The sequence below is a fragment of the Chaetomium tenue genome (genome assembly GCF_020726465.1).
Source record: "Chaetomium tenue strain MPI-SDFR-AT-0079 chromosome Unknown F5144scaffold_3, whole genome shotgun sequence".
Taxonomy (NCBI): domain Eukaryota; kingdom Fungi; phylum Ascomycota; class Sordariomycetes; order Sordariales; family Chaetomiaceae; genus Chaetomium; species Chaetomium tenue.
In genome coordinates, this window is record NW_027117331.1 from 4,792,356 (window position 1) to 4,817,898 (window position 25,543).

The 25,543-nt window shown below is 54.9% G+C and overlaps 9 protein-coding genes across 9 annotated transcripts; 4 read left to right on the forward strand and 5 right to left on the reverse strand.

The window, feature by feature from the left end:
- Positions 1 to 3,321: 3,321 nt before the first annotated feature.
- On the reverse strand, positions 3,322 to 4,247 carry F5144DRAFT_570246 (putative necrosis-inducing factor-domain-containing protein). Its single transcript, XM_066788751.1, has 3 exons — positions 4,198 to 4,247; positions 3,926 to 4,139; positions 3,322 to 3,846 (listed from the first exon to the last, which is right to left on the reverse strand). Exons 2-3 carry the CDS (start codon positions 3,988 to 3,990, stop codon positions 3,453 to 3,455), a joined length of 459 nt encoding a protein of 152 aa, XP_066645613.1. The 5' UTR covers positions 3,991 to 4,139; positions 4,198 to 4,247; the 3' UTR covers positions 3,322 to 3,452.
- A 1,621-nt stretch (positions 4,248 to 5,868) lies between these two features.
- On the forward strand, positions 5,869 to 6,368 carry F5144DRAFT_211113 (uncharacterized protein). The gene has a single exon (XM_066783034.1). The coding sequence runs from the start codon at positions 6,014 to 6,016 to the stop codon at positions 6,266 to 6,268; it is 255 nt and encodes an 84-aa protein (XP_066645614.1). The 5' UTR covers positions 5,869 to 6,013; the 3' UTR covers positions 6,269 to 6,368.
- A 788-nt stretch (positions 6,369 to 7,156) lies between these two features.
- On the forward strand, positions 7,157 to 7,540 carry F5144DRAFT_459623 (uncharacterized protein; the record flags this gene model as incomplete). The annotated part of the gene is made up of 1 exon (XM_066784971.1): positions 7,157 to 7,540. A coding segment is annotated over one exon (384 nt), but the record flags the coding sequence as incomplete, so codon positions are not given.
- Positions 7,541 to 11,792: 4,252 nt separating this feature from the next.
- On the reverse strand, positions 11,793 to 12,765 carry F5144DRAFT_601997 (uncharacterized protein; the record flags this gene model as incomplete). Its single annotated transcript, XM_066791179.1, has 4 exons — positions 11,793 to 12,058; positions 12,115 to 12,321; positions 12,374 to 12,499; positions 12,546 to 12,765. The coding sequence occupies 4 exons, from the start codon at positions 12,763 to 12,765 to the stop codon at positions 11,793 to 11,795; spliced, it is 819 nt and encodes a 272-aa protein (XP_066645616.1).
- Positions 12,766 to 16,084: 3,319 nt separating this feature from the next.
- On the forward strand, positions 16,085 to 16,417 carry F5144DRAFT_601998 (uncharacterized protein; the record flags this gene model as incomplete). The annotated part of the gene is made up of 2 exons (XM_066791180.1): positions 16,085 to 16,154; positions 16,221 to 16,417. 2 exons carry the CDS (start codon positions 16,085 to 16,087, stop codon positions 16,415 to 16,417), a joined length of 267 nt encoding a protein of 88 aa, XP_066645617.1.
- Positions 16,418 to 17,921: 1,504 nt separating this feature from the next.
- Positions 17,922 to 19,495, reverse strand: F5144DRAFT_592236 (uncharacterized protein; the record flags this gene model as incomplete). The annotated part of the gene is made up of 2 exons (XM_066790346.1): positions 17,922 to 19,350; positions 19,482 to 19,495. The coding sequence occupies 2 exons, from the start codon at positions 19,493 to 19,495 to the stop codon at positions 17,922 to 17,924; spliced, it is 1,443 nt and encodes a 480-aa protein (XP_066645618.1).
- Positions 19,496 to 20,305: 810 nt separating this feature from the next.
- On the forward strand, positions 20,306 to 21,404 carry F5144DRAFT_570264 (actin-related protein 2/3 complex subunit 3). The gene is made up of 3 exons (XM_066788752.1): positions 20,306 to 20,532; positions 20,646 to 21,041; positions 21,111 to 21,404. Exons 1-3 carry the CDS (start codon positions 20,527 to 20,529, stop codon positions 21,285 to 21,287), a joined length of 579 nt encoding a protein of 192 aa, XP_066645619.1. The 5' UTR covers positions 20,306 to 20,526; the 3' UTR covers positions 21,288 to 21,404.
- Positions 21,405 to 23,610, reverse strand: F5144DRAFT_531614 (Gcd10p family-domain-containing protein). Its single transcript, XM_066786944.1, has 2 exons — positions 23,353 to 23,610; positions 21,405 to 23,274 (listed from the first exon to the last, which is right to left on the reverse strand). Exons 1-2 carry the CDS (start codon positions 23,436 to 23,438, stop codon positions 21,492 to 21,494), a joined length of 1,869 nt encoding a protein of 622 aa, XP_066645620.1. The 5' UTR covers positions 23,439 to 23,610; the 3' UTR covers positions 21,405 to 21,491.
- Positions 23,611 to 24,202: 592 nt separating this feature from the next.
- Positions 24,203 to 25,092, reverse strand: F5144DRAFT_211397 (uncharacterized protein). Its single transcript, XM_066783037.1, has one exon. The coding sequence runs from the start codon at positions 24,982 to 24,984 to the stop codon at positions 24,364 to 24,366; it is 621 nt and encodes a 206-aa protein (XP_066645621.1). The 5' UTR covers positions 24,985 to 25,092; the 3' UTR covers positions 24,203 to 24,363.
- Positions 25,093 to 25,543: the final 451 nt, after the last annotated feature.

Below are 25,543 nucleotides of genomic sequence, written 5' to 3' on the forward strand. Positions count from 1 at the left end.
CGAGACCATGTTCGAGCCGAAATCAGAAAACAAGGGTGGACTGACAAAAGCGCGAAACACCACAAGCTAGGCCGGCGTCTTCTTGAACGGCATAGCAGATACCACCGACAAGCGGAGAGCTTAAGGCAGAGGTTACACGCTCAGCGTCTCTCCCAAGCAATCCAAGACTTCCATGCTTCGGCACATGGAGCAGAGATCAGTCGGCAGCTGAACGGGACTCGGCCGTCCGAATACCTCGCACCGCCGACAATCGAATACCAACTCCCAGAACGAGCCCGGATTGCTAAGCTATTTGCTGAGGTTGCCAACGTCTCCAACAGAAAAGAACTTCACCAGCTTCGTATAAGTCTTGTAAGAGAGTTGGCACTGCTCTGCAAGCGACGGGAAACTCCTCGCCGTCGTTAAAGAGAGAGAGGCTACAAGACGGCGCCTACCTCGTCGTCGGGTTCCCCAAAGCCAGAATCTTCTCCTAAGTCAGCAGCCTCCCAAAAGCCTGCGCCTGCCTCAAATCCTATACGTCCTCACGAGCAGGCACGTATAAGGTCCAAACGGGTTAGCTCTCGATCATCCAGTCTTATAACGTTCCCAGGCACCAAAGACATCGTTACTCGAATGAGTGCTCGACTGGTCTACCCACTGTGCGGACGTATGGACGACATAGATGGTTTGATTAGACACATCTGCAGCCATCACGCCAAGCAGAAGGATGAACCGTTTCATTGTCCGTACGAGAGATGCTCAGGGATCGTCGCAGGCGTTGAGTATCTTGCAGATCACTGTAAACGCCAGCATATTCGGAATCAAGGATCATCAATTATTGTCAGATAGATAACATATTTCTGATGGGTAGACAAGGGGTTTACTAATCGGTAGTTATGTCCTCCATGAATGATAGGGCGCGAAGTTGGCTGAGAGGGTGATGGTGAGCGATTGCGAAGGACATCTCAGTTATTGCACCTACTTTGCCGAAGGATTTTCAACCTCGCCCTCGATTTACAATCATGGTTCAGCTGTTGTTTTCTCTTCCTTTCAAAGGCGAGTTAGTGCTTACTGGTTTTTGGAGACGATGGTATCACGGGCGACAGGCTGAAAGGTAGGGTATCTTTGCATATTCGTGGTAGCACACCCTGTAGGTGAGCCCCACACACCGGCCATGCCTCACGAGCCCTACATCACGGCTTGTAGCGCTGAGGCGCCAGCTAGCTCTAACCTGTATCCTCATCTACAACACGTCACGGGACTATCCCGTGGCAGATGGTGATATGCCTGTGGCAAACGCTGGCCGGCAAGTTCTCCAAGGCCATTGCGATAGCTGCCTACTCTGCTGTGTATGGATACGAGAATCTGACTCGGCCCCAGCAGTGACTTCAATGGTCTGCCCACTGAAGGCGGTTAATAAGAAATGTGGGCTGGCTTGATGATGCGTAAGCGGTGAGACTGTCCGCAATGGCAAGTGGAACAGGACGAATCTCCGCCGCAGACGGCCGCTCCCTCGGCGCTCTCCTGCGGAACTCCCGTCCCGCTGTCTCCTCCTGCTGGAGGTGATTGGCAGCTAGCCCAGTAATTTCCCAACAGCTGCGAACCCCTCAGATATCCGCCTTTATACTAGCCGTAAGCCAGGCGGTAGGCAAGGCGGTAGGCAAGGCGGTAGGCAAGTTGGTGAGCTAAATGGTGAGCTACACGGTGAGAAAGGTATGTGTGAACAGCGAATAGCAAGAACCCTCCTAAGGCGGTGAGCTTGAAGGGGCCAAATCAAGTACAGATGCAAGCGGTCAAGATGATCTCTCAAAAGCTCTACGGCCTCTTCGCATGTCACCGCCTTCCTAAACAATCGTGCTGTTACACCGCCTACTCAATTCCGTCTAACACCATGTACACAGTAGCCCATGTCCGCTGTTCGGTCGTAAAATTGCTAGCAAGACAAGCGCCAAAACTTGCTCCTGACTACTCGTACAGCAGAAAGCAACACGTCTCCATCCGTACCACAATTTGTGGAACGAAGCACCACATGTGGGGCTCAGTGCGGGGGAAGCCAGAACGGGCTGGCGCGCCGGAAACAGCTCTCGCGCCCCAGATTTGACCATCAGAGCTAGAAGTGGCTTAACGCGCAGCCAACTGGCGGCGACAGCACAATCCAGGATTGCCAGCGGCCAAAGCAGGCAGCCATCGCAACCGCTAACTCCAAAAGAAGGAAAAAAACCCCTGACCCCTGGATGTGTTGGAAACCAACAGCCACGATTCCTGCTGGAAAGGATGAGTAATCAGACTGCCTCAGGCCACCTTGGTAAGTCGTTTTATCCTCTTGCGCAGCGGGCGGCGACGTCCCGCTCCTGGAGTATCGGAGCAGATGCGGCGAATCAAAAGCGCCCCCTTACACGTGACAGGTTTGATAAGCTCGTGGCAACGATCGCCGACCTCGTGCATGCAGTCTTAAGTGAGTCTGTGGGCAAGCGGTAGGGTTGATCGGGATGGAACGAGGAACAGCGCATTGGGTTGTGTAGCATCCACCAGGTATTTGATTAGTCCGCCTGCAATTGTTGCAAAGAGACACGGTAGTTGTGCTGTCGAAGTAGGGTTTCCCAGGATGTACTCCACAGTTTGAAACCTAATTTAAGATTTACTTTCCGTTACCTCTAACCCTCCATCCTCATCAGCAAGGGCGAGACTCCTCCGGAGCTGTAATCTGAGTTCGAGAGAGAGAAACCAAAAGGCACACTTCGCGCTCGCACGCATGTAGCAGAGTCAGCCACGCTCCCATGCTCGCTGGCCACGAACCCACGGGTAACCAGGGTCCCGGGGGCATGTCTTGATCTTTTAGAAAAGCCGAAAGCGGAAATGCGCAAACGATCGCCGGGTGCGGAGATAAAGATAGAGCGATGGGGTGCGTGTCTATGTAAGGGCTGGGTTTGCGCATGTACAGAGGGGGAGGGCGACTGTGAATGGGCCGAATGAGAGGAATGTGTTGGCCTGCGTCCGAGACGAGGTAAAGGCTGCGTGTAGTTCTAAGTGTGAGGGTGGATGGGATGATGGCTAACGGGATGAGGGGGGTGGCGGACAGGTTCTCAAGGGAGTTTCTGGGGATGGTGATTGGAGACGCCAAGTAGGCGCTGAACCTGGATGGAGGTGGGAGTAACCTTTTTGGATGGGTTAAGGATGGGAGGTTGAGGTCGCTTGCGCGCGGGCGCGGGGGGGCGGGGGGGGGGGGGGAGAGGGGGGTTAGTGGACAACCAGCCCAGGTTGGGACCTCGAGACCCGGGGCGTTATGTGTTTAGAGACTACGCGACTATAGCCAAGCATGATCTCTCGGAAAGTACGGAATCAGGTGGGTATCTGATGTATTATTGCTATTCGACTCTCATTGTCGGACTGTAAAGGAACGACAACCAGGTTTTGAATCGTAGGCATAGCCAACAGGAGTCCCTCTTTTTGGTTCATGTTTGCGGCCCTGCCGGCTAGGTGTGGTGAATCCTCCAGTCAATGGCAGTGTCCTCATAGCATTGAGCTCTTCCTCTGGCGCCAACCCTGCCATTGCGGGTGAATTTGCTGATGGAGTCGCGGACCAGGTCGGTTATATCCTCATCGCCTATGTTGGTCCACCAGATATTATCCAGGATCGGGGTCGCGACAGCTGTGGCGCTGAAGGCACACGTACCCCATTCCAGAAGCCTTCGCTCGACCCCTAAGGTCAGCTCGTGGAACGGCCACTTGTTGTTGTTCCGCCACATCTGCTCACAGTCCGAGGCGAGAGGAGAGCCACCTGAAGACTCGTCGACAAAGGTAGAGTCCTCGCAGAGGTTGAATGCACGTTTCTCAGAGGCCAGAGCAGTCTCAGAGGCCAGAGGAGCGCTTTGGGGGTATGAACATTAGATCATGGGATTTCTCGGGGATATAGGTGCTTAACTAGCCCGGATGATTAGGTACTTACCTCACGGCGGTTGCAAAAAAGTACGCTGTGGCAACAGCCACTTTGGAGAGCACCGAGGCCTTCATCTTGCGCTTGAAAGATCCAGGAAGTCTAGTGTGAAAGTGAGAACAGTTGCCGGATGGATGGCGAGTTCGTGGTGAAGAAGGACCAACGAGGCAAAGACAGTGGCGAGCGGTCTTTATTTATAGGCTGAATTCATGCCAAAAACAGCTAACTAATAATTATCAACACTAAGTTCACTCTTCTCGCAGTCCATGTTTCCTCTTGCTCACTCTTGGTCCGTTCCACTTCTCGGCCCCAACGTCGCCTTCGGGGATGTCGCATAATCAATAGTTGCAAGTCTAGGCCATGTAAGGGACCATGGCAGGGACCATGGAAGGGTTACTTTGCAACTATTGGTTCCGCGACATCCCCGAAGGTGACGTTGGGGCCGAGAAGTGGAACGGGCCAAGACTCGGTGTGAGCAGAGCTGGGACTTGGAGATTGGGGGCTAGGGGTGATAGGAGGGTATATGTGGCAAATAGGCCTGTCAGGCCCCTCGATTGAAGTGTTCCTCTAGAGGGGGTTGAAGTTAAGTGCAGCCAAACTGCCAAAGGGTGTGCAACAAGGATGTCTCAACAGTGCGTAGTAGACTTTGTAGCGAAGTGTAGTTGTGATTGATAACTAGGTAGTTACAGATGATCCTACCAAAAGTATTGGCTCACCGCCCGTTAAACTGTCAGTGCCCGGCTATGGGCCTTTTTCTGCCAAGCAGAACCACTGGAACCCGGAAGGCGGTGGGTCAATTCTTTTGGTAGGATCATCTGTACAGGGACTGAATCCTTCCACTTCCACCGGGCACTTTTCCAACACTTCTTTCAACGTCTTTCCCCTACACCCACTCAACTGGCTTAGCCCAGTTGATTGCAGTGCAAACCACCGATCGAAAAAATCGCCTACATGCTAGGGTTTTGCTGATTCTGTTGATTTTCGTCGTTTTCGACAGGGCGCGCAAATCAGCCAGATCAGCCAGCCCAGCCCAGTCGACCTTAAAAAGCCACAATTTCGACAAGTCAATTCAAGATGCCGCCCACTGCACTGCAAAACGGCTGCGCCGGGGAGAGAGTCGTTGTGAGCCTATTTGGGCCAGTACCCACTTATTCTAACGCGTTTCAACCAATCAGATCGGCCGTATCCACTTTACCCGGAGTTTGTTTGTGGCCCCCACGCGCCACCAACTGCACCCCACCAGCCGCACCCACCCGCGAACGCCATGCCCAGACAACTCCCCTAGAAGATTCAGACCACAGATGGCGACCACACACCCGGGCAACAACCACTAGCAGTAGCCGACCTGTTGAATCCAAACGACGAAGATGGCCCAGATGAGATTGTCACTAATAACGATTCTCATGGTTCATTGGTGAACCTGTTTTGTCGATGGTGACAATCACTTTGTCACCGCGATACTGTATCCAATTCTTGGCAGTGATAGTTAACCTTCCGGTTGGCTGTTTTAGCGATTGACTATTGAAGTCGCGCCCGGCTGCGGCCGCCGCCTTGGCCGCCCCTTTGGGTTCATGTCTGTGCTGTGACAGCATGGGGAAATAAACATTGACGTGCGGGACTGTGACACGTGATTTCCCAATACATAACCCCAACCCTAGCACCCGCATCTCTTGTTCACCCAGGAGCCACACCGAAGCAACAGCCCCCGTAGCGAGCCTTAGCGAGCGGAGGTGGCTGTGTGTAGGTGTGGCGGATGGGGGTTCTATACAGGTCCAGACAGTTAATTCCTGTACGCTGATTGGCTGAAATTGTTAAACCCACCTTTCCCGACGGGGCGATTGGCTGACGGCACTTGGTGAGCGGCCCGAATCAGACCGCATGCAAAAGCGCCGGCCCGGCGGCACGGGATATAGCAAAGCCTGCAATGACGTCGGCTTCATGCCCCGCCAAACAAGCTCCCCACCATCAAAACAACCAATTCGCATCACCATTGGCAATCGCACCATCCCAGAATGACAGAATCATCGCGCAGCACCTAATGAAACGATAGCTCGTCAATTGCGCCAGCTTCTGGCAACTTTTTAGCTCATTTCCAGCAAGATGGCGGGCGTGGGGGCTGCAGACGCGCCCGGTAGAAGTGGCGATAGTGGCAACCGCGGCAACGGGGCTGGCGACACCATTGCTGGCCCCAGCACCATGATTTGCCCTAGATGCAATACCCGAAGACCTGTCAGCATGTTCTATGGTAAGAAGGGCGGGTTGGTTGGAAGCTGTACTAGTTGCCGTGACGACAAAGCCGCTACGCGCCGTCAAGAAGTTGTTCCTTACTCCCACTTCGTCACGCCACTGAGCTAACTATGAGGCTATTCCCAGCTTGCACGCGTGGACTATCTACGACGAAGCTTCGAAGTTGCGGCTGCTCCATCCTCCAATCCCTCAAGTTCTCAAGCAGTCGTCCCTCCCAGATCTTCGTCGCTTTCCCAGCAGCCACCCGCGACACCCAAGCGGTCCCAAGCAGTAGCTGCAATTACGCCCAGCCAGCCACGAGAAGCTCCTCATCGCCCAGTCACGCCTTTGGCTCTAGATGAAATTCGTGTTGAACTTGGCACGCCGCTTGCAAGTCTACCGTTGCGGCTGTCCGAAAGGAGGGCTACAGCCCATCCCGCAGCTATAGCAGCGACGTCTCCCCAGTCTCCTACGCCTGTAGCGGCACCGTCACCGTCGCCGCTACGGCGACGAGATCGAGACTTCAGTCGCATTACCTCCGCAGCAACTACAGCAACCGCTTTCTTTCGCCGTGGCCAGCACTCAGGCGACAGTCCCCCAACGGCACAAGCTCGCAAAGAGCAAACTGATATCCAACGGCGGCACCGTACTGAGCGACGGGGCGGAGCTGAGACTAGCCTCACACCTACCCTAGCTCAGCTACGGGCAAAGCCTTCTTCGTCTTCGTCGCCGTCTCTCTCCCAGCTTGCTTCATCGCGCCCCGCTCCCACCACACCGGGAGCCGGTGGCCCGCCGCTCGTCACACCGGAGGTGCGGCAGGGTCACTCTAGTGGGAGCTTCTTGCCGTCGGGCCGGTCGTCGGTCCACTCGTCTCAATATGACGGTGACGACGTCCCCAACAACTTCTCCTCAAGCCAGCCTCCCTCCAGCCTCATCCCCCCCTTCCAGTTGCCTCCACGTCCTGCGAGAGGACGCCCGCTTTCAGTGCGGCCTATACCTGCTCGCGATCTCACAGCACCCGATCCTCCGTTTGAGCCGGGGGTGACGCCGCTGGATACAATTGCGGTAACTCCGGAGGATGCCCGGCTTATCGAATCCTTTCACCAGCAGCTTACGGACGACAAGATGGAGCTTTGCGGCCGGTGTCAGCACCGCTGGTTCGACATGAAGCTACGAGACTTTAATGGTGTTGCTGTCTGCCACACGTGCCAGCGTCGCGACTTCCCCTACCTCCGTGAGCAAGCTGACCAGCCTCCCCTTCCCTATTTCTACTCAGCCGCCAACAATCTTGACTTCGGAGACGTCCCTCCTCAGCTGGCAAGACTAGGTGAGCTCACCCCGGTTGAGGAAATGCTTATCGCGCGCGTCCATGTCCATATTCAGGTCCTGACGGTGCGCGGTTCGCAATACAAGTATCGCGGTCACGTCGTGCATTTCTTGCGGGACGTGGGCAAGGTCTATGGCCAGCTACCGTGCCTTGCGCGGGATCTTGACGTTATCATCTTACGCCCTGCCAACACCGCAAACCACCAGCATCTCCAGCGCCAGACTCGTCGTCAATTTGTTGTGCGCCGCAAGGTCGTCACCGCGTGGCTGCTTTTCTTGCGCGCCCACCACCCCGGCTATCGAGATATTGAGGTGGACCAAGCTGCCTTGCAAGCCCTCCCGGAGCACGGCGATCTCATGGACCAACTTCCCATCCATGAAGTTGAAGATGCTGCTGTCAACCTCGAGGATGCTATTGAAGATGTTGACTTTGATGACCAGGAGGCGGCTGCTGTACCGAATATGGTCGTTAGCGAGCGAGAACTTGATATGTTGCGCGCTGAGCTTGCTGGTGAGCCTCAGGTCCACAATCCCATGGAATTTCAAGCCCGGCGGCAATCTCCACCTCCAGATGAAGCACCACCAGCTCAGGGCCATATCGTCGTCCCCGAGATTCGCAGCACTCCCCTCAGCGAATTCAATCGCTCCCAAGCTCTTCTCTCTCTTGCCTTCCCCTCACTTTACCCCGAAGGCAAAGCTGAATTTGTGCTCCCGCGGCAGCGCAGTATCGAATATGGCGACTATCTACAGCATGCGCTGAAATGGCGTGACGGGCGCTTCGCGCGCCATCCCCGATTTCGCTTCGTCGCCTTCAATATTCGGATGAGGCGTCAGATCAGCGCCAGAAGCGCGTTTTTCGTGAAGCGTCATGAGCAGCTCAACCCCGAGCCAGTCAATATCGACACTTTGAAGGAGGCGCTCCGCAATGAGACCCCTGACGGAAAACGGCTTCTTGACTCCATCGTGAGATGGACGGGCAGTATCCGCGGCACCAAAGCTTACTGGGGTGTCAAGCTTCAGGAGCTGCTCGCCATGGCCTTCGCGCTCAAATGCCCTAGTACCTTCATTACTTTCAGTGCTGCAGATAACCACTGGCGAAGCCTTCATCAACACATGCCGCGCTTTGAGGAGTGGCTGGCTGCTGAAGAGCTCCAGCGGATGCGCATCTCTGTCGCCAATTTGCGCGATAATCCCCATATCGCAGCCTACCACTTTCACCGCCGCCTGCAACTGTTCACCACGCTCGTCATGAAGCAGAAGTTCAATCTCACTGAACTATGGCAACGATACGAGTGGCAAGGCCGTGGCAGTCCCCACAGCCATGGCCTATACTGGTTACTTGAAGCACTGCTCCCTGAGATGACTTCAGAAGCAGCCCGCCAGCAGTTCGCTGAGTTTTGGGGCATTCACGTCCACGCCGTCAACCCGGAGGCTGGGCGGCAGATGCCGCCGGGCGAAAGCAACCCGCTACGCGCCATTCCCACTGTTGACAGTGAGCTGAGCTTCGCTCAGCTGTCCAAGGTCGTCAACCGCGTCCAGCGTCACCACTGCAACACCTCATACTGCTTACGGAAGAAGAAGACTCCCCGGCAACCCCCGGATGCGCCTCCAGCACCAGCGCCTCAGGGTGAGCTCGCCTGCCGCTTCTATTTCCCACGGCCGGAGCACCAAGAAGCCATCGTCACGAAGGCGCTGAACCCAAACTACTGGATGTACGACGGTGCCCGCAATGACGCTATTCTCAACGGCTTCAACCCGGCTGTCATCATCGCGTGGCTGGCAAACATCGATTTCTCTCCCTGCACGTCTCTCTCTGCTGTCGTCAATTACGTCGCCAAATACGCTGCCAAGGGCGAAGAGGCGACGGTCTCATACAGAGAGATGGCCAGCAAGATTCTCCCACACGTCTCTCACCGCACGCCTATGCTTTCCTACTTCGAGTTCCTGCAAGACTGGAACTTCAAGGCACGGAATCCGGCGAGGTGGGCGATCTGGCAGCCTCCTGCAATGCCTAGGGTGTTGTATTATTACCCCCGGTACAAGCCGGTCCGCTCCCATCGGCAGTACTCCGACTTCTGCCGTGTCAAGCTGCTACTCAGCCATCCCCACCGCCAGACGGAAGATCTATGCCAGGTTGATGATCGACAGTTCAACAACTATGCATCTGCCTATCACTACTGCCTCGAGCATCACGACCACCCCGATGACCACTACAGCACGGTTGACGAGCCTGATCCGTCTCCGGATGAGGAGGAGTTTGAGCCAGGGGGGGACGCCGGGGAGATTACCCTCGAGGACTGGCAGGAGATGGCGCGGTTGGTCCCCGACATTGAGCTTCCCGATGAACGGGCCGACTTGCTTGGCCGCCGAGACCTGGATGTCAATTACGACTGGGCGCGACACGTCGGCCGCTATTATCACGAGGGGTTCATTACTGGGAGCTACTAGGTGCAGCTTCGCGGAGAGACTCCAGGCAATTGAGTTGAATTGAGTTGAGTTGATTGGAATGATTTATCTGTAATTTGATCTGACGGCAGCGCGTTACGCGAACCCGTAAACTAACTAACAACGCCGCGACGGATAGACATGAGATGCGCAACAACGTTTGATGTTCGTTGGATGATGATAGTTTTGTAAAACTGACGCGTGAGAACGATTCCTGGTCCCGGATGCGATGCCATGGAGGGCGACGATTGGGCCGATCACTGTGGCATGCATTTGCATCGCCAATGCCTACTACCCCAGCCGCTCGGTGGCGGCGGCATGCCCGGGGGGTAGGGCCGACCACGCTTCCTGTGCCGGGGCATCCGCCAAAGGATCTGGAGTGTGAGGGGTGTGTAGTAACGGAGAATGAGTGATGGTGGTGTAGGATAACCAATCACACCCAACCTGCCACCTCGCAGAGCATAATTGCGACATCCGTGTCATCTCCAAAACTGCTTCCCTTGCTAACTAGATGGTACCAAACTGCTCGGCGATAGCATTCGTGGTCATATGATCTACTTGTGACGAACCTGTCTCCGACCCGTCCTGTTAGGGTTCAGCTTCGGTTGAAGGTAATCTCTCAAGGGTGCTTGGGTTCGGTGCAGCCAAAGGGTGCACAACAATAGACTTGTCTCAACAGTAGGCTTGCGAGCTTGTAGCGAACTGTAGTTGTGATTGCTAACTGGAGAACTCCCAGAGCTCTCCAGAACGAGTGACTATATACTATCTATGTCCTAGGTATCTCCGTACCTCTTTCTTGGGGAACGCGAGGAACGGTGGCCGTTCCTCTCGTTCCCTTATAGGAACCTTGGGAACGGTAGCCGTTCCCCCCGTTCCTCTCCTAATTGGTCTGGGACCCATTCTTAATGATTGGCTGGGGGCGCTTCCCGCGCACCCCCATCGGGACCCTGCATGCGGCCATAACCGTGACACTTATAACGTTCCCTTAACACCCATGATGTTCTGCAAAGGGAGCGCTATTAGCCTAGCATCTTTCTTTCCAGTCACGTCAGCCACCACCACTTCCCTTGTAGGAAAATCGCCGAGATTGCTCAAACGGGCAATAGAAAACATTAAAAACCCCTAGGCAGAATGCCACATTGAGAAGTTAGTGTTCCCCTAAGACCTATGATATGCTGCTAGGGGAGCGGTCGTTGGCTTAGCGTCTTTCTTTCTAGTTGCGTTGGTCACCACCTCGCTACCCATCTATTCGGAATGAGCAGTCTGCTAATAGGCTTGACAAGTGTAGGTGTGGGAACACACAGAGGAAGACAGTAAACTGTGGGTGGATTTTCTTGGTTCGTGGAAAAGCTAAGCTGTAGGAGGAGAGGAAACCCAAGGCAAGCTGGGCTGTCTGGAGAAAGGAAGGCATGTGGTCACGTGGTCCCCCCAACAGTAGGCTATACGTCGTTAAGTCTGGTGCAGCGGGAAAGAGGGAAGAAGTAGGGGGCTTGACGAGTTAAAGGCAAAACGGTTTGATCCGGACGTAGTTAGCGTGCTAAGGCCCTATAGGCCCAGTGCCTCCGGGCGAAATAAATTCCATCCATCCATCTGGTGCAACAACGCAGTCAGGACTCCCGACTCAGGAGAGAAAGGGGGAAGGGGGCACACGGGCTACAAGAAGACAACACAAAGCTTATCCAAGAGCAACACATTATTGGTATGTAGAGACAAAGGTAGTGGGATATATAGTCAAAGATGAATCTATCTCTCATGTATTCTAGACAAAGAGGGCCTGTTATTCTGAAACTTAGAGGCAGAGAGCCACCGACCTTGGTTAAGAAGCTAAGTTAGCAATAAGTTGAAGCGCTAAAACGACGATGTATAGGAGAAAATTGCATACCTAGCCTCTCCGCATTCCTCCCCGACGGTTTACCACTTTGCTCCGATTCGTGGTCTTCCTAGTATTAGCCTGCATCCGAGCCTTCTGATTTTTCCACGCCTCTAGCAAGTCTTTGGACACATTGGATGCAGGCTCGAGCGTCGGTGCCCAATCGACCAAATAGTACCGCACTCCGCCCATGACTTCCTCTCCAATAATTCCCCTGACTTTCCATTGATCTGGCGGAAAGGTGTCACCTTTGCCGGCCAGGGCCGTTTCGGGGTTGTCTAGCAAAGCCACATCAGCTTCGCCCCGGTTCTCCGACTCCTGGCCGCGGAGATACGGTCCATCAGGCGCTTCAACGCTCCCGAGTTCCACGCGATCCGCGAGAACGCCGTCAGCGAGGGAAAGCTTTTAAAATGCTTCAAGCCTTCATCGTTTGGGGAGTGACTCTCTGCGTCAGGTGTTCCTTCTGTAGAACGAATAGAGCTGTCATGCGTGTCGTGCGGGGACTCCACTGCATCGGAAAGTTCTCCTACGACACTGTCGGCTAGAGCACAATGTCAGAATATCGAATTCACAACCCGATGATCTGGACTCACGAGTATTACTAGCGGGTCCACTGGCAGCTTTTTCAACGTCTTTGCATAACACTTCACTATCTCTCGCAAAAGGAGGTTCCGTCTGACGGTTCTCAGCGATAGCTCTGCTACCGACGGTTTCACTGCCTAAGGTAAGTTAGCCAATGGCCTAAGCTAAGAGATTATACGGTACCTTGGTCGCTGTTGGCCTCCGTCGTGGTTGGAGAGCCAGGGCATAGCATGGACTTGTCATCATCTCCGACGGCACTAATGGGCAGAACCTGGATGTTGAACTGGGGCTTGTTGCTGCTGGGCCCCTTCCTGCTACTGGGTCCGTTTCTGCTGCAAATATTGCCAGGAGATCGATCAAACTTTCCAGTGTGGGGATTGTATTGTTGGAATCGGAAAGCCATAGTGAAGAGGGGATTGATAATTGTATGGTGTACGAGGTTACGGAAGGGAAGAATGTCTGCTAGAAATGAGGGAAGGAGGGAGGGAATGAGGACTCTTATAGCAACTCAGAAGGATCGACCCACTGGTCGCTGGAAGGCATCCTCGGGAAAGTGTCTCTGAAAATAGAACTATTCTTTGGTTTCCGTAACAGGAAGGGACATGTTTCATGGCCTGTAAAGACTTCCAGAACGGTATAACCGGCTGGTAGTCTTCAGATATATTACCAATCGTGGTTTAATCATCCCTAAATATTGGTTTTCTACAAAGGGCATAGTTAACTATATCTTAATTCGGCCTGCGTTGGCTACGGTCCGAACGTCTGCATTCCTAAAGAGGCAGTTTCCTAAGACACTAATAGGGCCGCCGTCTCGATATCCCTATTCGGCAGTCTCTTTTGCCTCGCCGTTCAGGGTGGTCTTGATAGTCTAAAGAGAAAGTAGTTTCCCCGTTTTAGCTAAGAGGAAATGATTTGAAGATGCGCATAATGCGCCGCTGGCACCTATGATGCCCTGTTGGGGCAGTAGTCATCGTCGCAGCGTCTTCCGTTGCCTGCCCCAAGGCCCCCTTGACGAAAAACTGCCTGGTGATGCCTGAGCACCCCTACCCGCCTTTCGCTCCCTAGCTCTACCCTTCTCGACAGCCTGATACCCCTGCGAACGAGAGTGATCCGAGTCCACACAGCCCGACCCCGCTCTTGTAAGCAGCTCACACCTCCTGTTGTCAGCCTCCTCGCCGCGGATAGATCGAAAACGCTCCCCGACTGGTTCATGTACGAGATATCGCCAACTTTTCCAGCCACGTCGGCCGTCATCATCAGTCTGTGCGACGCTACCTCATCGGTCTCCTCAAGTCTATTGGCTCGGCTACAAAAGAGGTTGGCTGCTGCCTTGCAATACTAGATGAGCGTTATCTCGCCGCCGATCGCTGTTGACGGGCCGTGTCTCCTAGGGGTGAGGCATTCCAATCTGACCAAGCACTAGGAGAGGGGGTGGCAATAGTCTGACGCACTGTTGGACCATCCATGAGGGCAAAGCGCCAGTTCTACTAAAATAGGAGCTCGTATCGCCTCTCACGCCGTGGTTAGGCTTCGAGCTGCCCTGCCCGAAAGTCCTTCTCACGTCCTTACGAAGCAACTAGGGCGTCATCCTCGTGACCTACCTCGGTCTGCGTTGTCTGTCACACCAAGATGATTACGGTATCTCTGTGGTTGGCCGGCGAGAAGGACTTGCCCTACGCGTAGGAACTGGCTAAAGTGCAACTCCACAACACCCTACATGTGATGAATAGAGAGCTGATACCCCAGCGTATTGAGGGTAGCACACCCAGTCTCAGCGCTGGTCAACCCGTCCCAACCGCGTGGCGGCAAGCCGCCCGCCACGACGGTCGCGACCACGGTTGTTGAGTCCGTCTCACCCCAACCCCTTATCGCAAGAACAACGAGAGAGCAAGGCTGAATCCATCCTATACGAGACAGAGGCAAACTTTTCATTAGCTTTCGCCTCTGCAGCAAGGTTCGAGGTGGCTATTCCTATGCCGCTTTTAGTAACAGTAGGCGACACGGAGATGAGGAGATCAGGAGATGTTTGTCTGGGTCTCGTAAGCTCCCTTGGGAAGGTGGCTGTGCTGGCTTCTGTGTCCTTGAACACGGCCGATAGAAGTTTTGAGTTTGAAGCCTTGCGGTGTGAAACCGAGTCGTATAGATGCAATCCAGGTGGGGAGAGAAGCAGAGCAAGCTTAGGACAACTGGCTGTAACAGGAAAAATATGCCGCTCCAATCTGGTACTCTCCAAAGGTACAACGAAAAGGGTGAGGAAACTTGGGTGAGTGAGTAGGGGGTGAGTGAGTAGGGCGTAGGTAGGTAGGTAGGTAGTTTATTAACGCCCGGCGGGTCAACCGAAAGGGCAACTATTACAATCTGACGATACATTTCCCAAGATATGTCCTAATCTCTTTGAAGCCCGTAAATGAGTAGGGCGTAGGTAGGTAGGTAGGTAGTTTATTAACGCCCGGCGGGTCAACCGAAAGGGCAACTATTACAATCTGACGATACATTTCCCAAGATATGTCCTAATCTCTTTGAAGCCCGTAAAGTTCATTCTAGTTCATATTCCGACAGTTACCATTTCTCTGCGGATTCTCGTGGGTTTAGTAGGGCTGTTAGTAGGCTGGCTTGAAGGCGATTCTCCAAGTGTTCAACGTCCTATCTTCGGCGGCTGAAGCGGTGCCTGCTATTTGTGTCACGAGGTGAGGGGGTCGGTGTTGTCGGGTGTGGTGGGTTAGGTGATTTAGTCGGCCTGTGGTTCGTTCGTGTCGAGTCGGCCCGTCGCCATTGCGAACCGTATGGTTGCGCGAACGGCTGCCATGTCAGGAGTCCAGTCGTTCTTGTCCGACGGCGATTCCCTCCTAGATAGAAGGAAATATTGCTTCTCTGAGTGTCTGTACATTCGAGCATCTTTCTTCGGTACGCTGTCCATTTTGTGCATCGGAATAGGAAGTGGTCCACTGTCTCTTTTGCTTGTCCACATGCGCACTGGTCTGACGGTGCTACTCCGATTCGGTGGAGGTAACCGTTGAGCCTTGCCATGCCTGTTCTGAGCTGGGCAAGTTTGGCAGCCTCCTTGTGAGATAGATGATCGTACAGCAGTTGGGTGTGTTTCCCTGGTAGTGCTGCGTCGACTCGCTTGGAATGAGCTCCGACTTTGTCTGGCAGGTGATTGCTGCTGCCTCTCTTGGACCGTGAGTCCCAAGACTTTATGCCGGCAGAAAAAAAATACGTACTTGTAACAGCCTGAGGCAGGAACCGCAGAGTTTGGGACGTTGTGGAGCTGTGGATATTGGGGCCTGAGGCATCAAGAAACTCTGCTATTTCCGGAGGAGGAAACCGCCAGGTACGGCGGTACTTCCACGCGGAAGAAAATAACTATGTTAAATGATCGGTGTTTAGCTGTCGATCCTCTATTCAAGACTCCGATGTACTCAAGCAAGGGAGTTTAAAGTGGTGTATGGGGAGGAATAGATGCGACGAGAAAGCCTTCACAGTGCGTGCACGAAAAAGAATAGGATCTCTGTACCATGCATATAAGGTGGGCGACTGCCATGTTTGGCACGCCGACCGACCGGCCATCCATTTCCAGAACCACGGCATAAACGCTCACTCACGACACAAACCCATCACCGTGAAATATCGCCAGGACCAGAAAAAAAGCAGAGGCTATCACATGCCTAAAGTCTTCCTCTCTGTCTACTTAAACAGTGGTCTGCTGGTCAAATCATTTCACCATGGCCAACCCCCACACCAACACAATTCCACTTAGCATTCATTCTGTCAAATTGACAGTCTTTCCGAACGGTAGGAACATTCAAATCCCCTACATCTTGAGATGGCGTTGATTCTTACGATGCTCAATCTCCTCAGCGGCGTCCGAGGATGCTCACAACATCGTTGTTCACTCCAAGTGGTCCGGCGGGACCGCCAAAGCCAACACTACCGCTGAGGCAATTGCCGCGGCCAAACTGTCAGCGGCATTAACGGACGACCGGATCCGCGCCCGGGCCGCGTTCATGCGATCCCTACGTGTGCCGATGGTCGTGGTAGCGGGCGTCGCCGTTTAGGTGACATGCGGCGCCGACATTGCCAAGGCCGCGTATGTACGGTGGTATGTACTTGCATCGTCGCGGGGTTTTCTCCTGTATCCTCATCGATCGCCACGTTGACCACCCGATGCAGTGCCGGATTCCCGACCGGAACGGAAAGTTTAGATTTGCCTGAACCCCACCTCCCCGGCAACACGGCGTCGCCACGCCTTCTGATAGCAATCACGACAGCCCAAGGTGCGGCGGAAGGAGGATACAGGACTGGGGACCATGGGTGGGGGCACATGGCGAGCGGGAGGGCCAAGTATCTCGCCACGTCGGGAGAGTATGATGGCCTTACTGGGCATCGATGATAACCCGATGTTGGGAGAAGCTTGATAATCCCTTTTAACAACTCTCAATCATTGTCACTCTGTGCAAAATTCAATACACATAACCGGCGCATATCTGTCTCGAACGAGCCATTCATTACTTCTATGTCGGAGGAGAAATCTGCCCATCAATTTCCGCTTCACCTCGAGCTAATTAACAGTCAGCCTCTTCATGAACATACCTCGGAGCTCACCACCACCCCATCCCCGTATCATGGTAACTTGCAACCCTCAGCTGAAGCTCCCCTCCCTCCCCACAGCCATCAAACCACTCACGATGGCCATCTACAGACCTTCCAGTATGGAACAAAGGGGCGTCTGATACGTATCGTAGGTATTCAGATATAGGCTTGGGCGAATAGGGGCGGAGATAAAACGAGATCAATTTCCTACCAACATTTCTTTACTCACAAGGTCGCATGTTACATTCTGATTAGCAAGGATGAGACAATGAAACTACTTAATCGAAAAGATATCCTTCGTTTGGGTAGGTAGATGTGCCTACTTGGTAGCCTTAATTAGCTGGGCGGCACATCCCTCGCTGGCCTGCAGTCCAGCTTGGCTTACGCGGTTAACTTCGCAGGAGGCACCAATCTTGTTACTGCGGATGCTTAAACCGGGATCCGATGAACATACTCCCGGGCGTGTACACCGAGCACGCCCCCAGCACGCCCCCAGCACAGGGAAGTACAACCCCCAGTACAGGGCAGCACACCCGCTACACAGGCCAGCGTCCCTGTAGCACCGGCCTACTCACGAAGGAGGGAATTTTTGAAGTCAAGATTCGGGTGTGGGTTTTATCTGTAACCGGAAGCCAACCCAACCAGCGCCTCGTGTGATGCATCCTGATGACCGACCATACCCACGCCGGTGATAGCTCCCATTCTCGTAGCCATAAACCCTCGGCACTGCCGTCCAGACACCGTTACCCAGTTACCCAGCCAGCCCTCTAAAAGGGTATCTAAAAGGGTATCTAAAAGGGTATCGTAAGGCACCATCCCATGCATCATATCCCATAGCCTGACCCGTCGTGCCCTCATGTACCCGAATTCATCAATTCCTCACTGTGCAAGCAAGTCATGGAAGACAGCAAAACGGAGTAGATCCCAAATTCCAGTCGTAATACCTTTTCATCACCCCGGGGCCCCTGCTCAACACACCTCCAAAGTGCTGCTATTGACCCGGCGTGTCGTCCTCGGCCTCTTAGTCGCGGGACTGTGCACATGCCGGTCGTCCGAGCTGCTGGGCTGTTCCTCCTCGAAGCTGCTGTTCAACACCTGCGACAATGGGTCCCTGTCTGTACGCCTCCGCTTGAGGCTGACGGGGTGGTAGACGGGGCGTTGCTCAATCTGTGGCTCCAGCAGCGGATCCCAAAGGCCAATGTGGTTCGGGTCGTCGTAGATGGAGTCCCCGGCGATCTCTCGGCCCAGAGCCTTGGACAGGCGTTCCTTCAGACCGAGAATGGGCCAAAAGCTGACTGGCGTCTGGGAGATGTCCATGCTAACCTTCAAGTCCTTCTCGGTTTCGCCGTTTGGCGCCTTGTGGGGGAACATGAAACGGTCCAAGAAGCTCTTTGTGATGGTCGCTGTGTAGACGACAAAGTTGGGGTTGTTGTCGTTGCCCTCGTCGTGGGTGATGACCTGCACTTTGATGTCGCGAAACAATGGCGGCGTAATACGAATGGACTTTGCTTTACCCTGGGAGCCGGACTGCGAAGAGGAGCGCGATGGTGATTCGCGGTAGAAGTGCGCTTGCGCCATGGCTAGGAGGATGGCGACAATGTAGGGGTCGTGGTCGGCATTTTCTGGGACCAGCAACTTGGATCGGAGTCGCTGCAGATTGCCGACCACCTCGTTGGGCGTGCCTCCAGGCCCACGAAGCACACCGTAGAGATTTTGGCGAATGGCGGCGAGCTGGGATTTGTTGATGTAGGCAAGCATCGGCATGCCCGGATCGCGACCAGTCTTCGGTGTGCCGTTGAATGATGTCGAGGGCAATGTCGGACAGGAATCGAAGGATGTGTCGACACTGCTCGGGCTCTTCCAGACACAAGGGATGCGGACGACTTTCCTGAAGACGCGATGCCCGAAGTAGAAGTTCAGCTCGGCGCCAGTCTTGGGGCGGGCCAATGTCGCAGGGAACAGAGTCGACAGGATATGCTTCATGGCGCGAATCTTGCAGAATGCCCTGGCCGATGTCGCGTCTTGCCGCACCAGGGTGTGCAGCTCCGAAGTCAACGTTTGCGCCATCTTGGATGGCTCAAGCCACACTCCATGGGCAATATCTGGGACCGGGGTGACGACGGCGGAGCGCTTGCGAAAGCGCGCCCCGAGGAGACGGGTATGCTGGTCGGTCCAGCAGATGGGGACGACATAGAGGGAAGTGCCGGCATGGTCATGCAGGATGTCATACAGGGAGCCCGGCTCGGCCCGCGTAATGCGACGTCTGCATGGTCGCCTCGTTGTCGGTTTGGGGTTGCTCTGATTGCCGGTTTTGGTGGGGTGGCCGCGCTCCTGGGAGCCAGCCTTGTCGCGTGAAGGCGGCATTTGGACGATGGCGCGCAGCTGACCGAGAAAGTTACTGCTGAACAAGGATCTTAAGGTCAAGTCGGGACGCGCGTTAGCGGCAGGGGCTCTTGAAGCCGGAAATCGAATTTGCGATTCGTGTTCGCTTGATTTGACGGTGATGTAGTGAAGGCAAGTGCGACTTACTCAATTGTGAGCATCGAAGAAGGCTGATCGGTCGCCTTGCTTGGGTGGGGTGGGTTACAAGGCTTGTCGCGATTTGGCCCCGCAAACACAATAGTCACGTTAAATATGGTTAATTGTTTGGAATGTGGATCGCAAACAATAACAGTGGTTGCTCAACCAGAGCAGGTGTTTCCAGAACAATATTCGTGGAACACACAGTGCTTCAATGGGCGAAAAAGACGGTATTTTGGTCGAAGAGTCGTTGTGCGCGCAAAAGTGTCTCCCCGGCTGGTTTGGGAAGGGCTGGGCAGAAATGCGTGGGTTTAAGAGAGCAACGCGGCCAGCGGGGGGCAGCCAAGACCCCCTCACATTCTGCGCCGTCCTGCCTGTGGGTGTGGCAACCGGAAATGCACCAACAATCTGGACCCCTGGCTTTTCGCGGCCCAGACGCGAAATCCCGTGACACTCGCCCCATTAGGCTAGGCACCGACGTGTTCCACTTCGATGGTCTCTGAGCTACATCAGGAACCCACATTCACTCTGCTGGCACCTTTTGCGGCCCTTGTCTCGGAAGCTCCGATTCCACAGGAGCACAAGAGATTTTCACTGCACCTCGCTCAAATTTGCAAACCCAGAGGGCCTCAACCATCTGTAATGTTTGAGAAGACAGACATTGTTGAGCGGTGCCAGAAGTGTTTCGCAAGGATCACGGCGCGGTGTCATGAGGTCCCAGGATTGTTTTAGCCGCTGACATGCAGTCCAATAAGATGCTAGAAAATAGGATCCACTTTCTTCAGATGGTGTGGCCAAAGTGTGGCTGCCTGTGATGACACATTTGAGTCAAGGCCGTGAATTCGTAAAGGCCCGGCCGTGCCAAGACCCTCAACCACACTGAAAGACGTCAGGGTTGATTGGCAGCAGCTTTGGTATCCGCCCGCCCTGAGCCGCCCCCAGCAACCCCGCAAGGCTGCGATCGAGCTCCTGAGCGCTGAGCTGAGCACAAGACATCCCACCTCAACCCCCCAAAACCACGCCTGGAGCTTTGGCAAGGCGCGTGCTGCCCACGATGCCGGTGAGTCGTGTCCTAAAAACCTCAGCTGGGAATTACCACTCCATCCAGGCTCCAATGCCCCCATTCCCGGGTTATTGCTGACCCGAACCCCCTCCTCGACCAACACGTCGCAGGCCTACAACTCCGTCTTCAACACCTCCGAACCAGCCCCACGGCTGGTCGGCAACTTCCCGCTCTTCCCGCTGCGCACCAAGATCCGGGGCCCCGTGTACCCGCTGCCCTTCCCGGACCCGCCGCTGCCCGCGGACGAGTCGCCCGACCCGAACTCGGAGAGCTACGACATCCTGGACGAGGTCCTCGCGCTGTTCCGGGCCAACACCTTCTTCCGCAACTTCGAGATCCAGGGCCCCGCCGACCGCCTGCTCGTCTACGGCATCTGGTTCGTCTCCGACTGCCTAACCAAGATCAAGCCGACCGCCAACCTGCGTGATGCGACCAAGGACGTGACGAACCTAGCGTTGGACCTGAACTTTGCGATTCCCGGGGACCCGGCGTGGCCTTTGAATCAGGTATGGCGCTATGATAGGATGGGCTTTGAGAGAGCGTGGACAGAATACTGACGGCGTGGAAATGTGTAGATGTATGAGGCGCCCCGCGACAGGCAAGACGCAGAGGTCCTCCGACAGTACATGTCACAGGTCAGGCAGGAGCTGGCGACGAGGTTATTGGCGAGGGTATACGACGAAGGCGACGCCAAGCCGAGCAAGTGGTGGTTGAGCTTCACAAAGCGGAAGTTTATGGGCAAGGGACTTTGAGTCAAGCGCTTGATTTATGTGGTGGAAGGGTCGGCTGGAAAACAATCACAATTGCATGATAGAACGCAGGCAGGCGTAGGGTGGAAATGCTCGTTTTTGATTCCGAAAAGACGCACGCCTCCTTTATACATGGTATCTTTGACGTCGATGCAACCAGGATGCCTCACCACTTCCCCACCGTGTAATGCCTCCTCTACTACTCCCTTATGCAGGAGTCGGAGTGACCACTTCAGCCTCCGAGCCAACCTTCCGCCGCTTGAACTTCCCCTTGGCAGCAACCTTGCCCTCCGCCGGCTTGGCCCGCCACGCCGTGAACACAAAGCCATCCGCACCGCCCCGTTCCGTCATGAGCGGATGTGTCCTGCCGGGAAGCACCTGCCACCGGCGGGCGCGGCTCGTTTGAATCGACACACCCTGAAGCAACGTAGGGTTGAGCGGGAACCGTTCGTTGCCCTCCCACCGCTCCAGCTCATCGTTTGACAGGCCATCGGTTTCGGGCACGCTTCCGCTGACCCACGCCGTCCGGCGCGGTACGCTGAAACAATCGGCCAGCGCGGCCAGAGACTCCACGGACGGCGAGTAGATCGCCACCGGAGCGCCCCCGGCAAGGAGAGGGAGAGTGTGGCGGAGGATGCTGATGGGGTCCATGGTGCTCGCGCATACGAGCCCCGAGAAATTTCCCGTCCGGGTGTTGTCGACGACGTGCCGGATCCGGGCATACCTCCTCCGCTTGCGGTGAAAGTTACCCCTGCGACTTGGTTTCCATGATGCAAGAGTTTCTGGCGATGCAGTGAGTGGCGGCGTGGAGTACGACGTGTCGAGTTCCGGTTTCAACAGCTGCAGCCAGGTGAGGTTCAGCAGGTGGTTGAGCAGGGGATGGGGCGGGTGGTTGGGGGACGTGATGTCGAATCCCCAATAATTCAGAAGCGAAAGATTGGGCTGACTGGCTGAATGGATGACCGTGATTGTGTTGCTTTGCGAATACGGGATCGCAAAGTCAGAGGGGCGGGTTTTTTGGTGCTTCTGTTTGCCGTCGTTCTGTTGCTTCAGGGAGTTGCCTGGCCCATCTGCCATTTCCGTGTCGCTGTCCTTTTGTGTGGTTTCGGGGACGATCAGTTCATGAGCCCGAGTCTCCTGTGGCTTTTCCGAGGCCGCGGGAGTCGGCCCAGTCGCAGTAACGTTCTGTTCTTCAGCCTTCTCCGTCTCCGGCCCCTCGCCGTCATAAAGGACGCCCATCCTCTCGGCCATCGCCGCTACCAACAGCCCGCAGGTATCGTCGACCACAAGCCACCTCCCTTGTAAGAGATCCTCGTCCACGGGAAGACACGCCTCGTCTCCTGCATCGGTTGGGGCCTTTGGATCCGGGAGCAACACATCATCGCCTCCGAAGTGTACATTCCCCCAGCAGCCGACGAGCCCAATCATCTCAGCCCTTAAATCCAGTATCTTGCTCGAATCCCTCTCTTCCAATTGCCAGTGGGCGAGGTTGGCCACATCGAACGGCAAGACCTGGAACCGCCGAATGTATTTTTTGGTCTTTAAGAGCTTGTACTTCGCCAGACTGAAGCTCGTTTTTTGATCCAGCGCCGTGTGTGAGAGGAGCAACTTCGCGATGACATCCTTTCCAGCATTGTTGCCCTCCCTCTTCAGTTCCTCGATCTCCTCCTGCGTCAGGGTCTGCCGCGCATTCTCGTCGAGGACCTCGTGGTTTGAGCGCGCAATGACATTGCCTTTCTCGTCCACTAAGCTGAACTCTTCCCCGTCTGTCGTAGATATTACGGTATCGTTTGCACCGGCCGCGGGCGTAGCGCAGTCGGATGCCCCTTCCTCGGCAAAGACATCGGCGTGAAGCTCGTCGCTAGTGACAACTCGGAGGCGTGAAAAACTCTCGTCCGGCAGCTTATCCAGGAGCTCGAAGGTGAGGTGGTATGGGCGTCCGATAACAAGATTGGATGGGAAGGCGCCGTATTTTCCTAGTGATATTGTTCTGGGCCAAATATGCCCTGTCAACATGTGATCTTGGGGGTGCAGGTTTGCGCGCGATAGGCGGCTCGGATGTACTTACGTATTAGAAGTAATCTGGAGAACCTTCGTGCTTCCTGATGGGAGTTTTAACGCGACCCAGGCGTTGGGCCGTATGAGTGAATGCATATTTGCAGCAATGGCGCGATAAGCCGGATACTTGCTTTCGGTCGAGGATCGCAGTCCAAAAAAAATTGGCTCGGTACCGGTGCCTGGTCGAGGCGTTGCGGGGCTCTTAGCGGGGTCCCGTCTGGGTGCGAACCTTGATGGGCCAAGCAGTGGACCGTTCTGGAGGGATTGGGGGATTGACAGGGCTGTTTGGTTCCTGAACCCCTCGTCTTTCTCTCAGTTTTAATGTACAAACTTGGGGTTCCAATGGTTGGACGAAAACCAGGTTAAGGTAATGCTAATTAATGAATTATCATAAAGTCTATGACAGTATGATGTGACAGTCTAATGCCTACTTGACTTTTCTGCTCTTTTCACCATTAGTTCAATCTACTATTCCCAACATATCAGGTTACCTGTTCTCGTTTTCCAGATGCAAGCCGAACCATCACCATAGCCCAAGTATGACCAGGCTTATGATCAAAATCCACATCAACAACACTGCTCTCAATAGGACCGCTATACGAAGTTCAGCGTCCAACACTGCTCTGACGTTACGACGCGGCAGCCTCTTCGACTCGCCCGCTGTGGCACATGACAGCCATCCAGCGCTGTCTTGCACCATCCCACTCTGATTAAAGTATGTCCATGCCAACAGCACAGGCCAAACACGACGCTGAGCATTCGCCAGTGCTGACCTGTTGCCCTTTTGCGCAGGCTCGAGGGCCGCGGAAAAGAAAGTGAGCCGCCTATCGGGGAGCTCTGGGAGTCCGATGGGGCTGATTTCTACAAGGTACTGTTAGCCATCACCACCAGCCGAACTGGAGAAGAAATCAGTAGAATAACAAAGATCCAATCACTCACCAAAACTAGTGCCCCTATCCTCAGCAAAATAGGCTGCACACTCGAAAGGAACATCCAGATCTTGACAGCTTGCGCCCTGATCCTATCTTCCAATCACTGAGGTCAACTGCAAACGGCGGATGCAAGCATCAGGGAGAATACCAGAGCAGGTTCCATTGTTTGCCTTCTCCATTCCGGCACGGTCTTTTCTGACATGGTCGACGGCGAACGAGCTGAGGCCGGCAGTAAACACGGTAGCGCAGAGACGCCAGCCGGTGGTGTTGTGCTTCGGGACGTTGGCTGGCGGTGTGATCGAAAGGCCCGTAGCAGCAACGTAAAGGCTCTTGTCGACAGGAGCGGCCTCAGACGCCTTGGCCAGCGGCACATTACCGGTCACGCTGACGGTGAGGGACCAACCGGGGATGGCGTCAATGCTTGCTTGACCGAACCGGCCTGCCGGTGGGATCGAAACGTTATAGCCGGCGATGGTGAATGTCGCCGTTGAGGCGGGAGTGGCGATCGCGGCGGCAAAGTCCTGGGCCGGTAGGCCGTAGGGAGCGCGCTGGGACAGCTCTCCGCCGGCGAAGAACTGGGCCATCACGAATCGCGGCAGGAGTAGGGCGATATAGACCCAAATTTGGAGCAGGTCGGGGAACTTACGAGCCGCCGCCGGAGCCGCTGCCCCAAGGTTGAGGTTTTGCTGCCGGGGTTGAGGGGCAGCCATCGGGCGCGTCTGGCCGCCAGCAGAACCGTTACCCGTGGCGGAGGTATCGGAGGCGTCGTCTATTTCCGTTGCGAGCACCTGGATAATGGATTATCTGTTGCACGCAGCCGATGCTGGACTTTCGGAGAAGGTGAAGTTGGCGGTGCTCAGATGAAGTATGTCCTGAGGTTGCATTCGAGGCAGGACGGACTGCACGGTTGTAGAAGAACACCTTACCTACGCGGTGTGCCTGCGAACAGACCGAGTTCTAGCCAAAAGCGCGTGATCAAGCAGCAGGCGGACACGCAGTGTCTGGGGAGGCTTGTGCGTTTGACATTGCTCTGATATCAAAACCTTGGCGCTATCGGCGACCAAAATCGAGGGCCAAGCAGGACGAACAAGACAAACACAGCGTTGACCATTGTATAACGCCCCGTTGGGCAACGTCGGTAAGGCCACTGGGACAGCCGGTCGGACATGAGCCAGGGATGGTGGCATGAAACAGCTGCAAGACAGATGGTCACAAGAGATAGAAAACATGTGACTCCAATGCGATAACATCGTTGTGTTTTAACATCCA